At 37.0% G+C, this 18,484-nt stretch overlaps 1 protein-coding gene across 2 annotated transcripts in view; it reads left to right on the top strand.

Annotated features, from left to right (window-relative positions):
* The first annotated feature begins 361 nt into the window (after nt 1-361).
* ZC2HC1A (zinc finger C2HC-type containing 1A) overlaps nt 362-18,484 on the top strand; it is a 57,148-nt gene continuing 39,025 nt past the window's right edge. For both annotated transcript variants that reach the window (XM_059901956.1, XM_059901955.1), the window contains exons 1-3: nt 362-438; nt 15,468-15,541; nt 17,660-17,776. In XM_059901956.1, coding sequence (XP_059757939.1) covers nt 423-438; nt 15,468-15,541; nt 17,660-17,776 — 207 coding nt within the window. In that variant the 5' untranslated portion in view covers nt 362-422. The remainder of the gene's footprint in view (nt 439-15,467; nt 15,542-17,659; nt 17,777-18,484) is intronic.

Raw genomic sequence — 18,484 nt, 5'->3', positions numbered from 1 at the left:
GAGATATTCTGAACAGGAGGATAAGGCGTGAGGAAAACAAGGCGGGAATCGAACAAAGGCGCCGTTGGACGGCAGGATGCAAACCGAACCGCTCTAGGATTACTCGGAGGACTACCACGAAAGCCTAGAGCCGGGAAGCAGCTGTGCAGCGGCAGCTGGAGGCACTTCACCCCGAGGCCCCGCCCCCCGGAGCTCCGCCCGTTCAGCTCCGGACCAATGGACGCTCGGAATATTAGCGGGTGGGAGGCGCGGCCGGGTTGCTACAGCCCGAGCTGCGCGGCGGCGGCGGCGGCGGCGGCGGCGGCGGCGGCGGCGGCGGCGGCGGCGGCGGCGGCGGCGGCGGCGGCGGCGGCGGCGGCGGCGGCGGCGGCGGCGGCGGCGCGCTGTTGGAGGAGTCTGGCGGAGCTCGAGGCGGTGGCGCCATGGAGTCACTGGAAGGTGAGGAGGTGAAGGGATGCGGGCCGGGCGTCTGGGGGTGGGGTGGCTGTCACGAGGGGCTGCCCTGAACCTCGGTACCGGGGAGGCCAGGGCAGGTCCGGAGAGGTGGACCCCGCCGCTCCTCGGAGGCCCGGGGAACAGGCGGGCGTCCTGCAGCCCCAAAGCGGTCGAGCTAATGATCCTCAGGCTGCCCCTCCTCAGACGGTCTTCACCTGATGCTTCCCCACCCCGGGCCTGTTGCTGTCTCTGGTAAACGCCTGCAAATCCCTTCCTACCATTTTCTGGTCTTGCCTGACTCCCTGAGGGTCCTGTTGGTAATCACAGCCTCCGGCCAGATTTTATTTTCCTTGCAAAGTGGACTCTCCGTTAATGTCTACCGTCTCCCCACCGCCAGCCTTTGCTGGAGGCCCGTGGTGTGTCTCCAACCTCGAGCTTCTGATAATTTTCTTGGCCACTTCCCTTGGTTTCCCTAGGTAACCATTTTTCCATTTCTACAGCATCTTCTGTGAGAGGGATGCCAAGAGCATCTCCCAAGGAAGTGTCACTGATCAGCTTTAGAGCCGGGACAATAGATTAACCGCAGGATTTAAGGGTTTATTCACGAGGACTCTGTAAGGAAGAGCCAGCATTGATTCGTTATCTTTAGGTTTATCTTTGTGCTGTAACCACGACTCCAGATTTTGCTTTGTTCCCAATTCTTTCACTTCTCTGTTCTCTTTACCCATTTTATCTTGTGTAATACAACATTCGCCTAGAAACAACAAAGGGGGGAAGAAAACCCAGCTAGCATTAGCAACAGCAGTGTCAAAATTCCTTTTCAAATTGTGGTCAATCTTTCTGATGAAGAATAAGCCTGCAGAATTGACAGATCCCGTTGTCTTGATTTAGCCTTGATTTTTTTCCTCCTCTTACTTTACATAGATTCAGGTGGAATTAATAAACAGAGGCATTGAGTCCTGTGTATTGTTGCATGCTAGAGAGTAAATTGTTTCAGGTTGTGTTATGAAAGGAAAAGTAATAACTGATGACTGTCTGCAGTGACCTAGGGTCACCAAAATACAAATGCGGTAATGAGTATGATAGTATTTCATGCTTTTGCTCCTAGGCGAAGCTCTCATAGTAAACACCTTGAGGATGATAGATAATCAAGAATTCTGATGATTTTCCACTTGTGAGCTGCTGCAGTGTACTACGACAAATGAAGTTCTTGTTCTTTGCTTAATTTTAGGCAGATCACTCAAGTTTCCATGAAATAGGAATTGTAATGAAAGTATTCCTTACTCAAGATAATTTTGTTTAGAGAACTCCTGGAGGCACTTTTTTTTTTTAAAATAAATTTTCAAACGTGGTATTATAGCATAGTGGGTAGGATCATGGGTCCTGGAATTCTCATGAAATTATAATATACATAAAGTGCTTTAGAATAGTTGTTTTTCTGCAGATTTCTATTATTTTATTCAACATTTATAATTGAGGCAAAGATCTTCTGATTTTGCATTTATGTATTCTAAGCATCTAAAACAGTGTCTGACACAGCGTAGGTATTCAATAAATATTTCTTGTTAGATAAATGACTTTGTCTCTGAGAGGCTCTGGGGATGCAGAAAAAAATAAAAATTCAAAGCCCTGCTCTTATTGAGCCTACGTTTTAGGGAATCTTATATTTTAGCAGTGCTAAGACATTACTATTGAAATCTTACCAAGGATGCTTTTAAAATATAATGAAAACCTATTATAATACTCAATTACATGGGTGGAGGAAAACATGAATTCTAGTATAATATGGTATGTTATCGTGGGCGTGTTTTAGGGGGCCACCTTGTGATGTTTCATGTTAAACAGTACTTGTTCTTTACTCATTTTTTTTTTAAACAAAATAAGTTGCTGTCATTAACTATGATGTGTTTAATTGTAATGAATTAGGTTAAAATATATGAAATTATTCTTGTAGGCCAAAACAGTTGAATATTCGAAACTTCAAATAGTAATGAAATAAAATTTTTTATTTTAGTAAAATAAAAGCTGTAAGAGTCTTTTGTTGAAGTTAGTGCCTTTCTTTTACTCCTTTTTTAAAATTAGTCCTTGTTAGGTCATACTTTATAAAGATGAACTTTGAGTCTCAAGGTTACCATTCATTAATTCATTCATCTATGCCTTCGTTTAATAAACAGTGATACATTGGTACAGTGATAGTTAAGATAGTTTTTCCCTATTGGAAATTAAAACCTAGCACTTTGAAGATGTCTCATGAACATTATATTACAGCATCCAGTAGAAAATCTTTAAGAGTTTGCTTAATATATATCATAGTAATTGAGCAAGTATTGTACTGCTTGGCATTAGACCCATGTTTTTAGTTGAAGCCAGTTAGCAGACTAATCTTGATTGTAAAACCAGAAAATATACGGACCCCTGAAAAATTTTATTGAAGATTATCATACTCTTTATTTTTAAAATTACTTGCTTGTAGATCATATATCGCTTACATTATTTTTGGTCTTTCTGGGACTTTTATATTTCCTGGATTGTCAGGAGTTGAGCTGTTAGGTTGAACACTGTATTTCAAAATCTAATATAAATTATTGCTCATGATTTTGTATACTCTGTATCTGAGCACTTCTGCATTGTGTGTGCAATTAGAGTAAAGCCTTTAATTCCTTTTCACCTAAAGCTCGTGCCCTATAGGTATGTCTAAAGGCAATAGAAGTATTTCTGGATTTGGGAGAGTTCAGTCTCTCACAAGCTTTTCATCTGTAAAATGGAGAGATGACAAACCCTAAGCAGATTTTATCCATATTATTTTCATTCCTTTCATAATATCTTGATAAGCGGTAATTAACAAATATGACAGATCAGGCTGCCTATTCCTCTTTTGGACTGCTAAAATTAGTAGATCTTAGTGTACTGCCCTCTAAAACTTGATTAGAAGTCTGATTGCTCTTTTCTAATGTAGCTCTTGATATAGTTGAAGACAGCCATGGTGTCCCATTAGGGTTTTTTGTTTTGTTTTTCCCTAATCTAAGTAATGGTTTAACTGAATAATTCTTCATCTTTATTAATTTATCTAGATTCATTTTTTGTGTGTGTGCTGAATCTGTTGCTAGGTTATTTTAATAGTCAGTGTATTGGACAGGTCTGTGTTTGGATTCTTGCTTTGTTTGTTTTGTTTTTTTTTTAGCTCTGTGATTTGGTTAATCTGAACCTCAGTTTCCTCAGCTATAAAAAATGGAGCTAGTAAATACCAGTCTACCTGAACTATATTAAGAATTTAATGATGAAAACATATATAAAGCATTTGGCAAGCTGCCTAGTACATAGGAGGCCCCCTCCTGTACTTGTTTATTGGATGGATAAAATCACAGGACATGTGTTAGGACCTTGAGAGTGGTTCAGTATAGGTAAAACGTAGCAGGCTTGGAAGGGACTGTGGGCAGTCTCACTAGATAATTATGGCAGCAGGATAGATTGGAGAAGGGAGAGGCTGGAAATATATATATGTGATAAGGATTTGAACTAAGGCAAAAGTAGCAGAAATTAAAAGGGATATAGATTTAGAAGACATTTCTGAGATGGAAAGATGAAATAGAACTGCTCGAAGTGAGAGGGAAAAGGAATCAAAGATAAAGCAGCTTTCTAGCTTGGACTTAGAGTTAACATTAAGATCTTTAACCAAGAGAAAAACAAGTTTGGAAGATGAGGTAATGATTTTGGCTTTAGAAGTGTTGTGTTTGTATGGTACTTGGGGCATATCTGGTGGAAAAGTTTTATAGCTACTTGTAAATATCTGTCTGGAGTTTTTAGTTTAGTAGTCATCAGCATATAAGTGACAGCAAATGGATGCGTTTGCCCAGGAAAGCTATATTTAACAAAACAAAGAAAAAAACTTGTGAGGGACTGATGCTTTAGGGTTGAGCAAGAAAGGAAGTTGGAGTGGGGAACAGTCTTTAAAAAGGTTTAAAATTGTCAAGAAAGGGAATTGGGGGAGAACAAATATTTATTGAGTAATGAATATGCTAGAAAAAGCCTATAGCACCTGGTATTCCTGGAGATCTAAGTACTAACTAGGTCAAACTCTGCTTAGTTGTGAAATCTGAAACACTTGGGCTTAGGAGAGAGAAATACCATTGAAGCCAAGAGAGAAAGGACTTTAAAGGTAGAAGGGATTGATCAGCAGAGCCTCATGATGTAGAAAGGTCCAGTAAGGTGAGGATTCAAAAGAGGGCTTTCAGTTTGACAATTAATAGATTAACAGCGATCAGTTAGTTGCCTCTGTTTCTTAAGGTCTTTACTCTAATGCCTCATTTTTTTTTTTTTAAACAGTGAGTCTAAATTACTTTATTTTCAAATTTCTTCAAACATGAAGGAATTTGAGTCTATGCATTGTTCCCTGAATATAAACTCAGTTGGTGTAATATAAAGTATTAAATGTGAAGTGTTCTTTCCATGCTTTCTAGACAGTATGTAATTTCAGTTTAAAATTTCTCTCTGATTCAGAGGTTATTTATGAGAGTGTTCCTTAAGTTCCAAAATGTTAAGATTTTTTTTTTTGTTAAGATGTTTTTAGTCATTAGTTTTTATTTACTTCTAATTTTGTGTGTTCTATGAGTAGTCTACCTTTCAAAAAGTTTTAAAAAGTTTTCTTTGTGGTCAAATACACCATCAGTTTCTCCATGTTTTATAGTCATACAAAAATGCACACTCTGAGTTGGTAGGAAACAAAGTACATATAATTTTTTTAAAATAAATTTATTTATTTATTTTATTTTTGGCTGCTTTGGGTCTTCGTTGCTGCTCGCGGACTTTCCCTAGTTGCGGTGAGTGGGGGCTGCTCTTCGTTGTGGTGCGCGGGCTTCTCATTGCGGTGGCTTCTCTTGTTGCGGAGCACGGGCTCTAGGCGCACCGGCGCCAGTAGTTGTGGCAAGCGGGCTCAATAGTTGTGACTCGCAGGCTCTAGAGCACATAATGCCTCCTTATTAAAGAAGCTTTCACTGATCTTACCCACTTCTCAAACACACACATAGCAAAATATATAAAATGTCAGGTAGTGAAAAAAGTCATTTATTTTTTGTTTTTTTTGTCTAAAGAATAGAAGCTCCATAAGATCAGGGTCTTTGTTTTTTTATCACTGTTTGCCTAACTCCTAGAACAGTTCCTGTCTCATGCTAGGTGCTCAATAAATACTTGTTGAATCAACAAATGGGTCTATTTTAATATAGTGTTTAGTCCTGATAAAGCTTGCCTGCAGTTCAGATAGGGGGAGAATGAGAGGTAGAGAGGAGCTAGTCAGTAAATGTAAGCCAGTGTTTCAAAAAATATGATACTCGGGGCATCAGTCCTAAATACCTTTTAGGGGCAGAAAGGATTTCTGTTGGGGAAATAACAGCATACTAAATCTTTCTCTGTCTTTTTTTTTTTTTTTTTTTTAAGACTTAGGAAGTTCTGTTCTAAGAAAACCTGTTTGTTTAATTTAGCATTTTCCAAACATTTGACCATGAGCAAAGGATTTGAGGGTGATTAGTAGAAGTAGTGGAAATGACTAGTCAGGTTCAGACTGGATAGGAAGGGAAGTGCAGTCAGGAATGAGCTATCAAGAAAATGCAAGTCACTCTGAGATCAAGAAAGTGATTTAGAGGTAGATGGTAGAAGCCTGTGGTTCCAGAGGGAGCTTGTGTATTTTAAGAGTCCAGAGGTGGATCTTTCTAAGTTGTTTTAGCAGTGGTTGTTTTTGCTGAACTGGAGTGCAGGTCACTAAAGTGGAGTGGAGGGTGCAGGTTGTGTGCTGAGTAGGTTAAGCATGAATGTTGAAACATTGAAATCTAGGATGAGCTGAAAAGGAATATCTTGTGAGATATTAGAGATTGTTGACCTGGAAGTAATTCGGTTTTAAAAAAAGATTGTAGGAGCAAAGTAGTAAAACAGGTGCCGTGTACTTCAAAAGAGAGGTTTGTTGAGTTTTAAAGGTTGGTTTCAGATAAGCAGTGACCAGTGGTGAAGGAATAGACATGAAACCCAGAGCCCAGAATTGTTCTTGATTTACAAGATTTTTCTTTTGGAAATGTTCTCTACTATTTCTTAAATATATACATTTTAGAATGTCATAACTATTTTAGATAAGAGCATATTATTTCACATCACCTGTATAATAGTATTATGTAAAGATACCATTTTAAGTCTTATTATCATGCAGATTTTGAAATTACTCAATACAGTAACTCATAACAGAATCAACAGTATGTACAGGATAAATTTTGTAAGGAGAGGTTGGCTTCTTTAAAGTTTTAGAATATTAAATACTTATTCACTTGGTTCTGTCCAGCAATTTGAGTGCTTCTTTCTACAGTGAATTTCATCTCTCTCTACTGTATTTTTATAAGCCGCACAATTCTCTAGCATTCGCCACTCAGGAGAAAGTAGTGGAGTTTGCCTGCATGCCCTGGAGAGTAGTATTTTTTATTTCATTGGTTGTGAAACATTTTTATATATAACATCTCAGTTGATCCTGTTAAATTTTAAGGTGGATTGAGCGGATGTTATCTTCATTTAATAGATGTTAAACTTAAGGCCACCTGTATGATTAGTCATACATTTTCTTGTAGTTCATATAGTGAAAACTTCGCCAACAAGGAGAGAGACATCATGTTCTTTGCTATAGGTCCTCGCAGATTCTCAGTTCTGTATACAGACAAGTGGAAGTGATTTCCTCAGCATCCTGCATTACCTGAAACATTCATTCTACCGTCCACAATTGGTCAATTGGTTTAATCCTTCTTGTATGTGACCAACTTTTTTTTTTTTTTTAATATAACATCAGTAAGGGAGGTGTCTTATCATCATTTACTTTTCTTATTAATGTGGTCTTAAGGTAGATTTTATTAAATAAATATGCTGTATTTATTATGGCATAATAGAGGTAGAAGCGGGCCACATAGTTCATTTAATCTAACTTTCTTATTTTATACAAGAGGAATGTGAACCTTAGGTTAAATATCTTGCCCAGCAAGTCATAGCTCTAAGTGACAGAGCTGGGACGTGAATTTAGATAGTATGAGACAAATTCCAGTGCCTTTTCTACTACACTCTCATGTCTTTTAATGAATGCCATTAGAACAAAATGTGGTGGTGTGACTCTAAACCCTAAGCTGCTTATTGTTACCTGTTAGTAGAAGTTCTTTTCAGGGGATGCTGATACCAACACACATGACATATTTTGTGGATTATAGGCCTATACTCTATAAGAGGAAACTGTAAATTTATTTATTTTATTTTGAATAAAGTAATAACTTACAAAAAATTTTTTTGTGATAATTGTTTTTAAATGTTTTCTCTTTAATGCTGTTTTCTCTTTTTTATGCCTTGTAGCTATAATAATTTTCTTTTCCTTTAAAGACAATCTGAACATGTTTGATGACTTGTAGGAATTAATCCCAGGAGTTGGATTTTATTTTATGTTAGTATTCTAGTTGCTGTTATATTAAGTTTTAAGCTTTTGTATTAAAAAAAAAAGGAAGATGATTTGGCTCTTAGATATAGTGAAGAAGTAAATCATGTAGACTGTTGGCTTTATGAAGCAAAGATTGTGTGACTCCACCCTTCTGTCACTGTTACTTGGTACATGCTTGGCAAGTATTGATAGTAGGTACTCAAGTAGACACACATTATTTCCATGTGTTGAATTGATTTTTCTCAATAGTTACTTCTTTATAAGATTTCGCTTTGTTATCTATTTAACAAGGAAATACTGAAATATACTTTTAAGCAAGTAACATAGTGGTACTTTTCAACATTTCATATGAATAAATTTTTAAATTATTGTTTGGAATTTAAAGGAAGACATGAAAACTATAAATAGGCAAGCCTAATAGATTATGCAGTATGTGGTATCACTTTGACAGTCGTTACGAAGACATTAATCTTCATATACCTAATGGACTCCATCCAGCAACTGCTTCAACTTTTTGGATAGTTAATGGAATTAAGTGATCCAGATAAATGAAGTTGCTTTGCTCTCTCTCCCTAAATAACCTCGTCTTTGCTATTGGAAAGGACGAATCAGGCAAATCTTGTTTTGCTTTTGTAGTGTTCACAGCTTACCCACCACCATACAGACTTTGGGCTCCATCTATCTACCACTGAAACAGTGCAGTAGAGTACTTGGAGAATGAGAGAACAAAACAGTTCTTCTGTTACTGTTTGATTGCGTTCCCACCAATGTCTTTTTTGATTCTCCTGATAAGTTTTCTGTGGACTCACTAAATGCCTTGGAACAACACATTACATGAAGTCCATAATCGTACTTTTTTCATGAGTTTGTTACTTCTAAAAGAAAATGTTTTTTTACTCGCCTTTCATATGATAAAAGAATTTTAACAGAAATTCAGCAGAAGATACAAGGATATCATTTTTGTCATTTTTATGAAAATTACAGGTATGGAAATAAATTAGGTGTGATGTTTGGCTAGATAATAAAATGACAAATTGACTTAGTTATGTAGGATCCCAAAGAATGTAGTTTCTGTGTGTGTATATGTGATGAAATTTGTTATGTGCAAGTACATGATAGATGCATTAACTTCTGATTTTGTAAAAGTTGCAGCCACTTCTTCCTTGTTTAGTCAGTTGTGCCCATAAGGTCAGATTATCTCAATTTGTTGGTCCAGTGAATCTTAACATAATATTATATTTATAAAATAATGAACAAGTCACATAATGCGTAGTAACTAGGTAATCTTTTCCTTAAAGCCTAATAATTCTGTTGTTGGGGAGGACAACATTCTTTTTATTCTAGACTCCCTAACCATATCAGGGAGCCACCTCACTGATCTCCAGGGTTATTTCTTACTTTTTTTTTTTTTTAGTTTAAAAAAATGTTGTATTGTGGAAAAATAGACATAACATAAAATTCACCTTTTTAACCATTCTTAAGTGTACAATTCAGTGGTAATAAGTACATTCACATTGTTGTGCAACTATCATCACTATCCATTCCCAGAACGTTTTCATCATCCCAAATTGTAGCACCTGTTTTTATCTTATTTTTTTCTTCCAGTTTTATATATATAATTGACATAGAGCACTGTGTAAGGTGTACAGCATACTGATTTGATTTATATATGTCATGAAATGTTTACCACAATAAATTTAGTGAACATCCATCATCTTATACAGATAAAGGGAAAAAAACTTTTTTTTTTCCTTGTGATGAGAAACTCCTAGGATCCAATCTCTTAACTTTATATACAACATAGAACAGTGTTAATTATCGTTATCATATTGTACATTACATCTCTAGTACTTGTTTATCTCATTACTGGAAATTTGTACCTTTTGATGATGTTCATCCAGTTTCCCATCCTCCCCACCCAGGTAGCCACAAATCTGATCTCTTTTTCTATGAGTTTGTTTAGGAAGTATATTTGACTACAAAACTATTTTTGTTCCTGGTACACAATTTAGTAATTCGATGCTTCTCTACATTTCAAAATGATCACCATGGTAAGTCTAGTTATCATCTGTCACCATACAAAGGTATTATTTACTATATTTTCCACACTGTACATTTCATACCTGTGACTCATTTATTTTGTAACTGGAAGTTTGTTTGTCTTAATCTCCCTCACCTATTTCCTCCCCCCCCAACCCCTCTCCCTTGGCAACTACCTGTTTGTTCTCTGTGTCTATGACTGTGTTTCTGTTTTAAGTTTGTTCATTTGTTTTTTAGATTCCACATATAAGTGAAATTATACAGTATTTGTCTTTCTCTGTCTTACTTCACGTAGCATAATACCCTCTAGTTCCATCCATTTTGTCACAAATGATAAGATTTCATTTTTTAGGGCTGAGTAGTATTTGTGTGTGCATGTGTGTGTGCGTGTGCCCGCAAGTGTTGTCATTTTCTTTATCCATTCCTCTCTGGATGAGCACTGATTCAGTCTTGGGGTATTGTATATTTCTAGGAATTTGTCCATATCTTCTAACTTGTCCATTTTATTGGCATATAATTGTTCATGGTAATCTCTTATGATCCTTTGTATTTGCATGGTGTTAAGTGTAACTTCTCCACTTCCATTTCTGATTTTTTTTTAATTTGAGCGCTCTCTTTTTTTTCTTGATGAGTTTAGCTGAAGCATTATCAATTTTGTTTAGCTTTTCAAGGAACCAGGTCTTATTTTAATTGACATTTTCTATTATTTTTAGTCTCTATTTTATTTATTTCTGCTATATTCTTTATGATTTCTTCTACTAAATTTGAGTTTTGTTTGTTCTTCTTTCTCTAGTTCCTTTAGGTATAAGGATAGGTTGTTTGTTTGAGATTTTTCCTGTTTCCTGAGGTAGGTTTGTATTGCTATAAACTTCCCTCTTAGAACTGCTTTTGCTGAAACCTATAGATTTTGGTTCATTGAGTTTTTCATTTTCATTTGTCTCCAGTTATTTTTTTGATTTCTTCTTTGATTTCTTCAGTGACCCGTTGGTTGTTTAGTTCCACATGTTTATGGGTTTTTTTGCAGTTTTTTTTCCTTGTAGTTGATTTCTGGTCTCATAGCATGTGCCTGAAAAGTTTCTTGATATGATTTCAATCTTCTCAAATTGTAGTTGATTTCTGGTCTCATAGCATGTGCCTGAAAAGTTTCTTGATATGATTTCAATCTTCTCAAATTCACTGAGACTTGTTTTGTGGCCTGCCGTGTGATCTACTGGAGAATGTTCCATGTGCACTTGAAAAGAATGTGTATTCTGATGATTTTGGATGGAATATTCTATATTTATTAAGACCATTTGGTCTAATGTGTTGTTTAGGGCTAGTGTTTCCGTATTGATTTTCTCTCTGGATGATCTGTTCATTGATGTAAGTGGGGTGTTAAAGTCCCCTACTGTTATTGTGTTGCTGTCCATTTCTCCCTTTTTGTTTGTTAATATTTGCTTTATGTCTTTAGGTGCATCTATGTTGAGTGCATATATATTTACAATCGTTATAGCTTTTTCTTGGATTGATCCCTTTATTATTAGGTAAAGTCCTACTTTGTCTCTTGTTACAGTCATTGTTTTAAAGTCTACTTTGTCCAATATAAGTATTGCTACCTTGGTTTTTTTTTTTTTTTTTTTTTTTTTTATTTATTTATTTTATCTTTTTGGCTGTGTTGGGTCTTCGTTTCTGTGCAAGGGCTTTCTCTAGTTGCGGCAAGTGGGGGCCACTCTTCATTGCGGCGCGCGGGCCTCTCACTATCGTGGCCTCTCTTGTTGCGGAGCACAGGCTCCAGACGCGCAGGCTCAGTAGTTGCGGCTCATGGGCCTAGTTGCTCCGCGGCATGTGGGATCCTCCCAGACCAGGGCTCGAACCCGTGTCCCCTGCATTAGCAGGCAGACTCTCAACCACTGCGCCACCAGGGAAGCCCTACCTTGGTTTTTTTTAAAATTTCCATTTGCATGGAATACCTTTGTCCATTCCCTCACTTTCAGTCTGTGTGTTCCTTTAGATCTGGACTGAATCTCTTGATTAGCATATATACAGGTCTTGTTTTTGTATCCATTGAGCCACCCTGTGTCTTTTGATTGGAGCACTCTGTGTCCATATACACTTTAAGTGTAATTGTTGATAGGTATGTACTTATTGCCATTTTGTTAATTGTTTTCAAGTTTAGTTTGTAGTTTTGTTGTTGTTGTTATTCCTTTCTTCTTCTTTTGCTCTCATTCCTTGTGATTTGATGACTGTCTTTAATATTATGTTTAGATTTCTTTCAGTTTTTTGTGTTTGTATCTGTTATAGATTTTTAACTTGGTTACCAGGAGGTTTATATATAGCAATCAATATATATGTGATTATTTTAAGTTGATGTGATGTCCTCCTAAGTTTGAATGTATTTTAAGAACCCTGAGTTTTTACTCCCCTTCTATGTTTAATGTTTTTGACATCATAGTCTACATCTTTTGGGTATTTCTTAACTACTTATTTTGTGTATAGAAGGTTTTACTAGTTTTGTCTTTTAACCTTTCTACTAGCTTTATAAGTGGTTGGTCTACTACCTTTACAGTGTATTTGCTTTTACCAATGAGATTTTTCCTTTCATAACTTTCATATTTCTAGTTGTGGCTTTTCCTTTTTCACTTAGAGAAGTGCCTTTTCATTTCTTGTAAAGCTGGTTTTGTGGTACTGAACTTTTTTAGCTTTTAATATTTAAAATTTATTTATTTTATTTTATTTATTTTATTTTTGGCTGCGTTGGGTCTTGCTGCGTGCGGGCTTTTCTCTAGTCATGGTGAGCGGGGGCTACTCTTATTTGTGGTGTGCGGGCTTCTCATTGCGGTGGCTTCTCTTGTTGCAGAGCATGGGCTCTAGGTGCACGGGCTTCAGTAGTTGTGGCTTGCGGGCTCTAGAGCACAGACTCAGCTGTTGTGGCACACGGGCTTAGTTGCTCCGCGGCATGTGGGATCTTACTGGACGAGGGCTCAAACCCATGTCCCCTGCATTGGCAGGTGGATTCTTAACCATTGTGCCACCAGGGAAGCCCCTTTTTAGCTTTTGCTTGTCTGCAAGACTCTTTATCTTATCTTTCTGAATGATAGCTTTGCTGGGTAGAGTATTCTTGGTTGTAGGTTTTTTTCCTTTCATCACTTTAAATGTATCATGATATTCTCTTCTGCTCTGCAGGGTTTCTACTGAAAAGTCAGCTAGTAGTCTTACGGAAGTTCCCTTGTATGTAACTAGTTGCTTTTCCCTTGCTGCTTTTAATACTCTGTCTTTAATTTTAGCCATTTTAATTACGATGTTTTTTTGGTGTGGTCGGTTTTGGGTAGATCCTGTTTGAAACTGTCTGTGCTTCTTGGACTTGTATATCTGTTTCCTTTCCCAGGTTAGGGAAGTTTTCAGCCATTATGTCTTCAAATATGTTCTCTGCCTCCCCTTTTCCTTTTGGAACCCCTATAATGCAAATGTTAGTATGCTTAGTGTTGTCTCAAAGGTCCCTTGAACTGTCCTCATTTTTTAAACTCTTTTTTTTTCTCTTCAGCTTGAGTGATTTCTACTACTGTCTTCCAGCTTGCTGAATCCATTCCTCCGTATCATCTAATCTACTGTTGATTCCTTGTAGTATGTTTTTATTTCACTTATTGTTGTCTTCAGCTCTGTTTTGTTCTTCTTTATATTTTATAACTCTTTGTTAAACTTCTTACTGTGTTTTTCCATTCTTCTCCCAAGTTCTTTGAGCATTTTTATGATCATTACCTTGAACTCTTTATTGGGTAAGTTTCTTAGTTCCACTTCACTTAATTCTTCTGGTGTTTTATCTTATTCCTTTTTTTGGAACAAATTCTTCTGTCACCTCATTTGCCTAACTTGCTGTTTTTATTTCTGTGTATTTGGTAGGTTGGTTACATTTCTTGATCTTGTTGAAGTGGTCTTTTATAGGAAAGGTCCTGTGCATCCCAGCAGCTCACTTCCCTTTGGTCACCAGAGCTTTATGTTCCAGGAATGTCCCCTATGTGGGTTTCATGGCCCTTCTGTTGTGGTGGGCTGATTTCTATTTGTGGTCTAGTAGGCATGGATGGCCCCTGGTCTGATTGGTTGCCAGGCTCTGCCTTTGTGGATGCTGACAGCTGCTGGTAGGTAGGGCCAGGTCACAAGGTGGCTGATTGTGAAGGCCTAGGGGTCCCAAGGCTAGTGCTGGTCCACTGGTGGGCAGAGCTGGATCCTGGTGTGGCTGGCTGAAGGTGTCTCACAGATGGTCTGTCCACTGATCGGCAGCACTGGGGCCAAGGGAATCCAGTGATTGGTGCCTGCCCATTGGTGGGTGAGGCCAGGTTCTGGAGTTAGTGCCAGCCCTCTGGTGGGTGGAGCTGGGTCCTGGGTTCTCTAGTGGCAGGGCTGGGTCCCTGGGTGGCTGGGGGAATCAAAGTGCCTATAGTCATTGCCAGCCTACTGTTGGGTGAAGCTGTGCCCCCACAGTTAGCTGCTTGGCCTGTGGGTCCCAAGGACTGTTGCAGACTGGCTGGTGGGTAGGGCTGGGTCCTTGCACTACAAAGCTAGAGGGAGTACTCCATAATGTTTCTTGCCAGCACGAGCATTCCTCATGGTAGAATGAGCTCCAAAAAAATGGCTGTCATCAGGGTCTGTGTCTCCAGGGTGAGTCCCACATGCCTCCTCCTCTCTGGGATGCTCTCCAAGATCAGCATGTGTGTCTGACCCAGGCCAGTTTAAAATGACTGCTTCTGCCCTGGGTCTTGAAGCATGTAAATTTTCTATGTGCCCTCTAACAATGGAGTCTTTATTCCCCACAGCCCTCTGGGTCTCCCGAAAGTAAGCCCCCTGGGTCTCATCTTCTCATTGCAGGACCCCCCGGGTTGGGGAGTCCAAAATGGGACTTGGACCCCTTGCTCCTTGGGGAAAACCTCTGCAATTGTGATTATCCTCATGTTTGTGGGTAGCCTACCTGGGGGTGTGGGTCTTGACTGTACCATGTCTCTGCCTCTCTTGTCTCACTGTGGATCCTTCTTTATATCTTTAGTTGTGGAAGATCTTTTCTGCTAGTCTTTAGGTTGTTCTCATCATGATAGTTGCTCTGTAAATAGTTGTAATTTTGTTGTGTCCATGGAAGGAGGTGAGCTCAGGGTTTTCCTACTCATCTTCTCCATTCCACTAGCCACCAATGTTATTTTTTAATGCTTTGAAGATAAATAATGTATTTAACCTTCAGATAAATTTGGTTTTTAAACTTCAGTAATTTACAGTAGAGACAGCCTATAAATTAAGAGACTTATGACAAATTGATTTGGTTAAAATAGAAGAAAACCAGATATTTCCAACATTATCAATTTGGTTCTCCTTAAATTATGAATTCTGTATTTGGCATTTGCCTTTTTGACCACTGATAACTTTGTCTTCTGCCCATTTTAATTGATGATGTTACTTATTTCAAAATGACACGACATTTTTCACAAGAACTGACAGCTTACATATGAAACTAAGTGAAGACATTAAAATTTGGAGGTTTCACAATTTGAGCCACTGAGTATATTGACTACATTCTTTTCGATTTTAGCAAATGGAAGTGTCCAAGTTGGAGAATTGTTACCTTGCAAGATTTGTGGAAGAACATTCTTTGCAGTGGCATTAGTGAGTACCTTTTTCCTTTGGAGTTTGGTACATCTTTAATTGTTTAATACTTCAGGACAATGGAAAGAACCTTTGGAATAATTTAAAGAGATACTGGCTAGTATTCATTGCTCAAGAGTATCAGTTCCATCTTTGTCATTCTTCCAGAGTGCTCTCTTTCCTGCAGAGTTTGATTGGTCTTCAAAACTACTCTCTGTTAAACTATTAAAGTGTTTCTCCCTTTGTGGGACTATTAACAAAAATAAAACCAAAATAAACTCTTAGAAATACTGTTAGAAATAATGTATTTAAAGAAGAAGAAGGCTATGATGTCTGGGATTTTCTTTAAACTTCAGGAAAAAGTTCTGGGGCTGGGATAGATGAAACAAGATTGGTAAAATGTTGGTAATTGTTGAGGCAGGGATGAGTAAATGGAGCTAATTACACTATTCTGTCCATTCTTATGTATGTTTGAAATATTCCAAAGGAAAAAGTATTTTAGTTAAAAGTGCACCTAAAATATATTATGCATTCTTTAGATGCTTAGTATATACAAGTAGAAGCACATTTAACTGATTTTAATATAAAATCTTTAGCTAAATAGAGAATAAGAAAGTCAATATGCCTTATGTAACTTCAAATATAAATATGTATTTATTAATATTTTGATGTGGAATAAAGATTTTTCTTTGAAAATGGGTCTGCTGATTAGAGTTTTGCTCCATTTTATTTTGCATCCTCTCATTGTTTCCAGTTTTTCTTTAAAGCAGTGAGGAATTAATGACCCACAATGTCCATCTGACTGCAGACTCCTCTTAAATATTAACAGCTTTCTTTCTTAAATCTTGCCCACGCTTAATTCATCAATTTTTTTGTTGTTATTAATTAACTATTTTTCAAACCATTTTCAAAGCATTAAGCTGAGTTTTCACAGGGAAAAATTTGTCTTTTTTTGGCCCTCATTTATGTATTTATTTAATATTTAATTAAATGATATAATCACGATAACAACTACAATTTGTATACATCAGTTTTGGGAACAGGCACTACATACTTTTGACATATACAGCGCAATGTGAGAATAGACATCTCTAGAAAGTCGCCTGTTAGCCATCCTTTTTTTTTTTTTTTTTAATATTTAAGAGATTTTATTCTAATAGTTACAGTTACTGTGTTTGTTTGTCAGAACGATATCCAAAAACAAGTATGTAAAACAGTTGTGTATTGAAAATATTAGAGGCTCCATAACATTGAATCAGCCAGTTCTGAGGTTCCTATTTTCCCAGATAATGTTTAACAGTTCGGACTTGTTCATTGTTTATCAAAATACAAAAGAAAAAAAGGACATTTAGTATCCTCTGTGTTATTAGTCAACATGTTTTATTTAGGGGAAGGAGAATTATTATTTATCCAGTATGTTAATTAGAGGTCAGTTAAGAGAGCTTCCATTGTAATGTCTTTAAAATGAATATATGAATGACTGAATGAGCTGGCAGCCATATTAAAACAGCAACAGCAACAACAAACCCCCATCCCCCCACCCAAAAACTGTAGGAGTGGAACACTAGGTAGCACAAGAAAAATCCTTGGTAAAAAAAAAGGTGGAAAATTTGAGTTGCAGAGAGGGGGAAGGGATGATAGTGGAGTAAGGACACAAACCTGACCACCTTGTCCTATATTCTATGTTAACAAACTACTATTTTGTTAACTTGAGTAATCCCAACTATTATTATTATGTTAGCTTTTGTAATCCTAATGCTAATGTGTTTTCCATTTACATTCCTTTTTCTAGTATCTATTTTCAAGTATTTAGTAATAAAGATAACTTTTTCCCCACTTCAGTAGCTTTGACTTGCTTACATTAGTTTCCTTATTCTTAGTGTAAAAACCAGGAGACTATTAAATAACTTTAAAAAAAATTTTGGGAGGGTACTTATCGATACTTTCTTGTTGTGAGAAAGATAATTTGTAACATGCGTTACCTATATTTTTTAACAATTTTAGCTAAAACATTTCTTATTTATGGATTATTATTTATTTCACCTTTCAGGTTTTTAAACTGGTCTCAAATAACAATTTAAAGTTTTATAGTCTTTTTGTAAAAAGGAAATGACATGTTGTATTTCCTCATCTTGACAGAAAAAACATGGACCTATTTGCCAGAAAACTGCCACTAAAAAACGGAAGACTTTTGATTCAAGCAGGCAAAGAGCTGAAGGAACTGATATTCCAACAGTAAAGCCTCTTAAACCTAGGGTAATTATATGACCTTGTGAACAGTATGAACCTTGCTGCTACGTGTAATGAAAAAATTATAATAATCTGTTATACTAAGATTGAAGAATAAGTAGAATTCTGTGTCATGTTCTCAGTTTAGAAGTGATCAGAAACTTGTTTATTTTGAATTTCAACAAAAGGGAGACCAAAGTACTGTCCAACTATTACAGGGAGGTTTTTGTAGCATTGGAGAGCCAATTGCTTAGCTATAGGCTGGAAATAACTGAGAAGTCCTCGTAGGTTCATTGTGAGTCATTAATTACTTCAGCTATAATTAGGTTTATGTCTCAATATGTTACACTATTACCAGTAGTGTGATCCCTGTAGTATACAAAAGGAAAGCTGTTAGTTACAAACATCTTAGCATAATAAATATTATCTTGACTGATTGATTTGTCAGCATTTATCATCTTATTATGCTTTCTGGGGAAAAGTTTTATCTGTTGCTCAATTGTTCACATATGGTCATTGTCAGCTTATTTTCTTCTTTGTAACTAAAAGCAATGACTCTCCTATGCTAATCTCTCCTTAATACCACCTGTCATGATATGTTATTTGCTAAGAATAAATCACATAAATGCTTTGTCCGACATAGTTTTAAAGAGTTATTTCAGTGTAATAGTCAAAATTTGAGTACCTGATTTAAATAGGTTTTTGAAACAAACTACTTTCAGTGGTAATAACTTT

Source organism: Balaenoptera ricei, chromosome 17 (assembly GCF_028023285.1).
Source record: "Balaenoptera ricei isolate mBalRic1 chromosome 17, mBalRic1.hap2, whole genome shotgun sequence".
Classification (NCBI taxonomy): Eukaryota; Metazoa; Chordata; class Mammalia; order Artiodactyla; family Balaenopteridae; genus Balaenoptera; species Balaenoptera ricei.
This window is presented reverse-complemented; position numbering and strand designations above follow the sequence as displayed.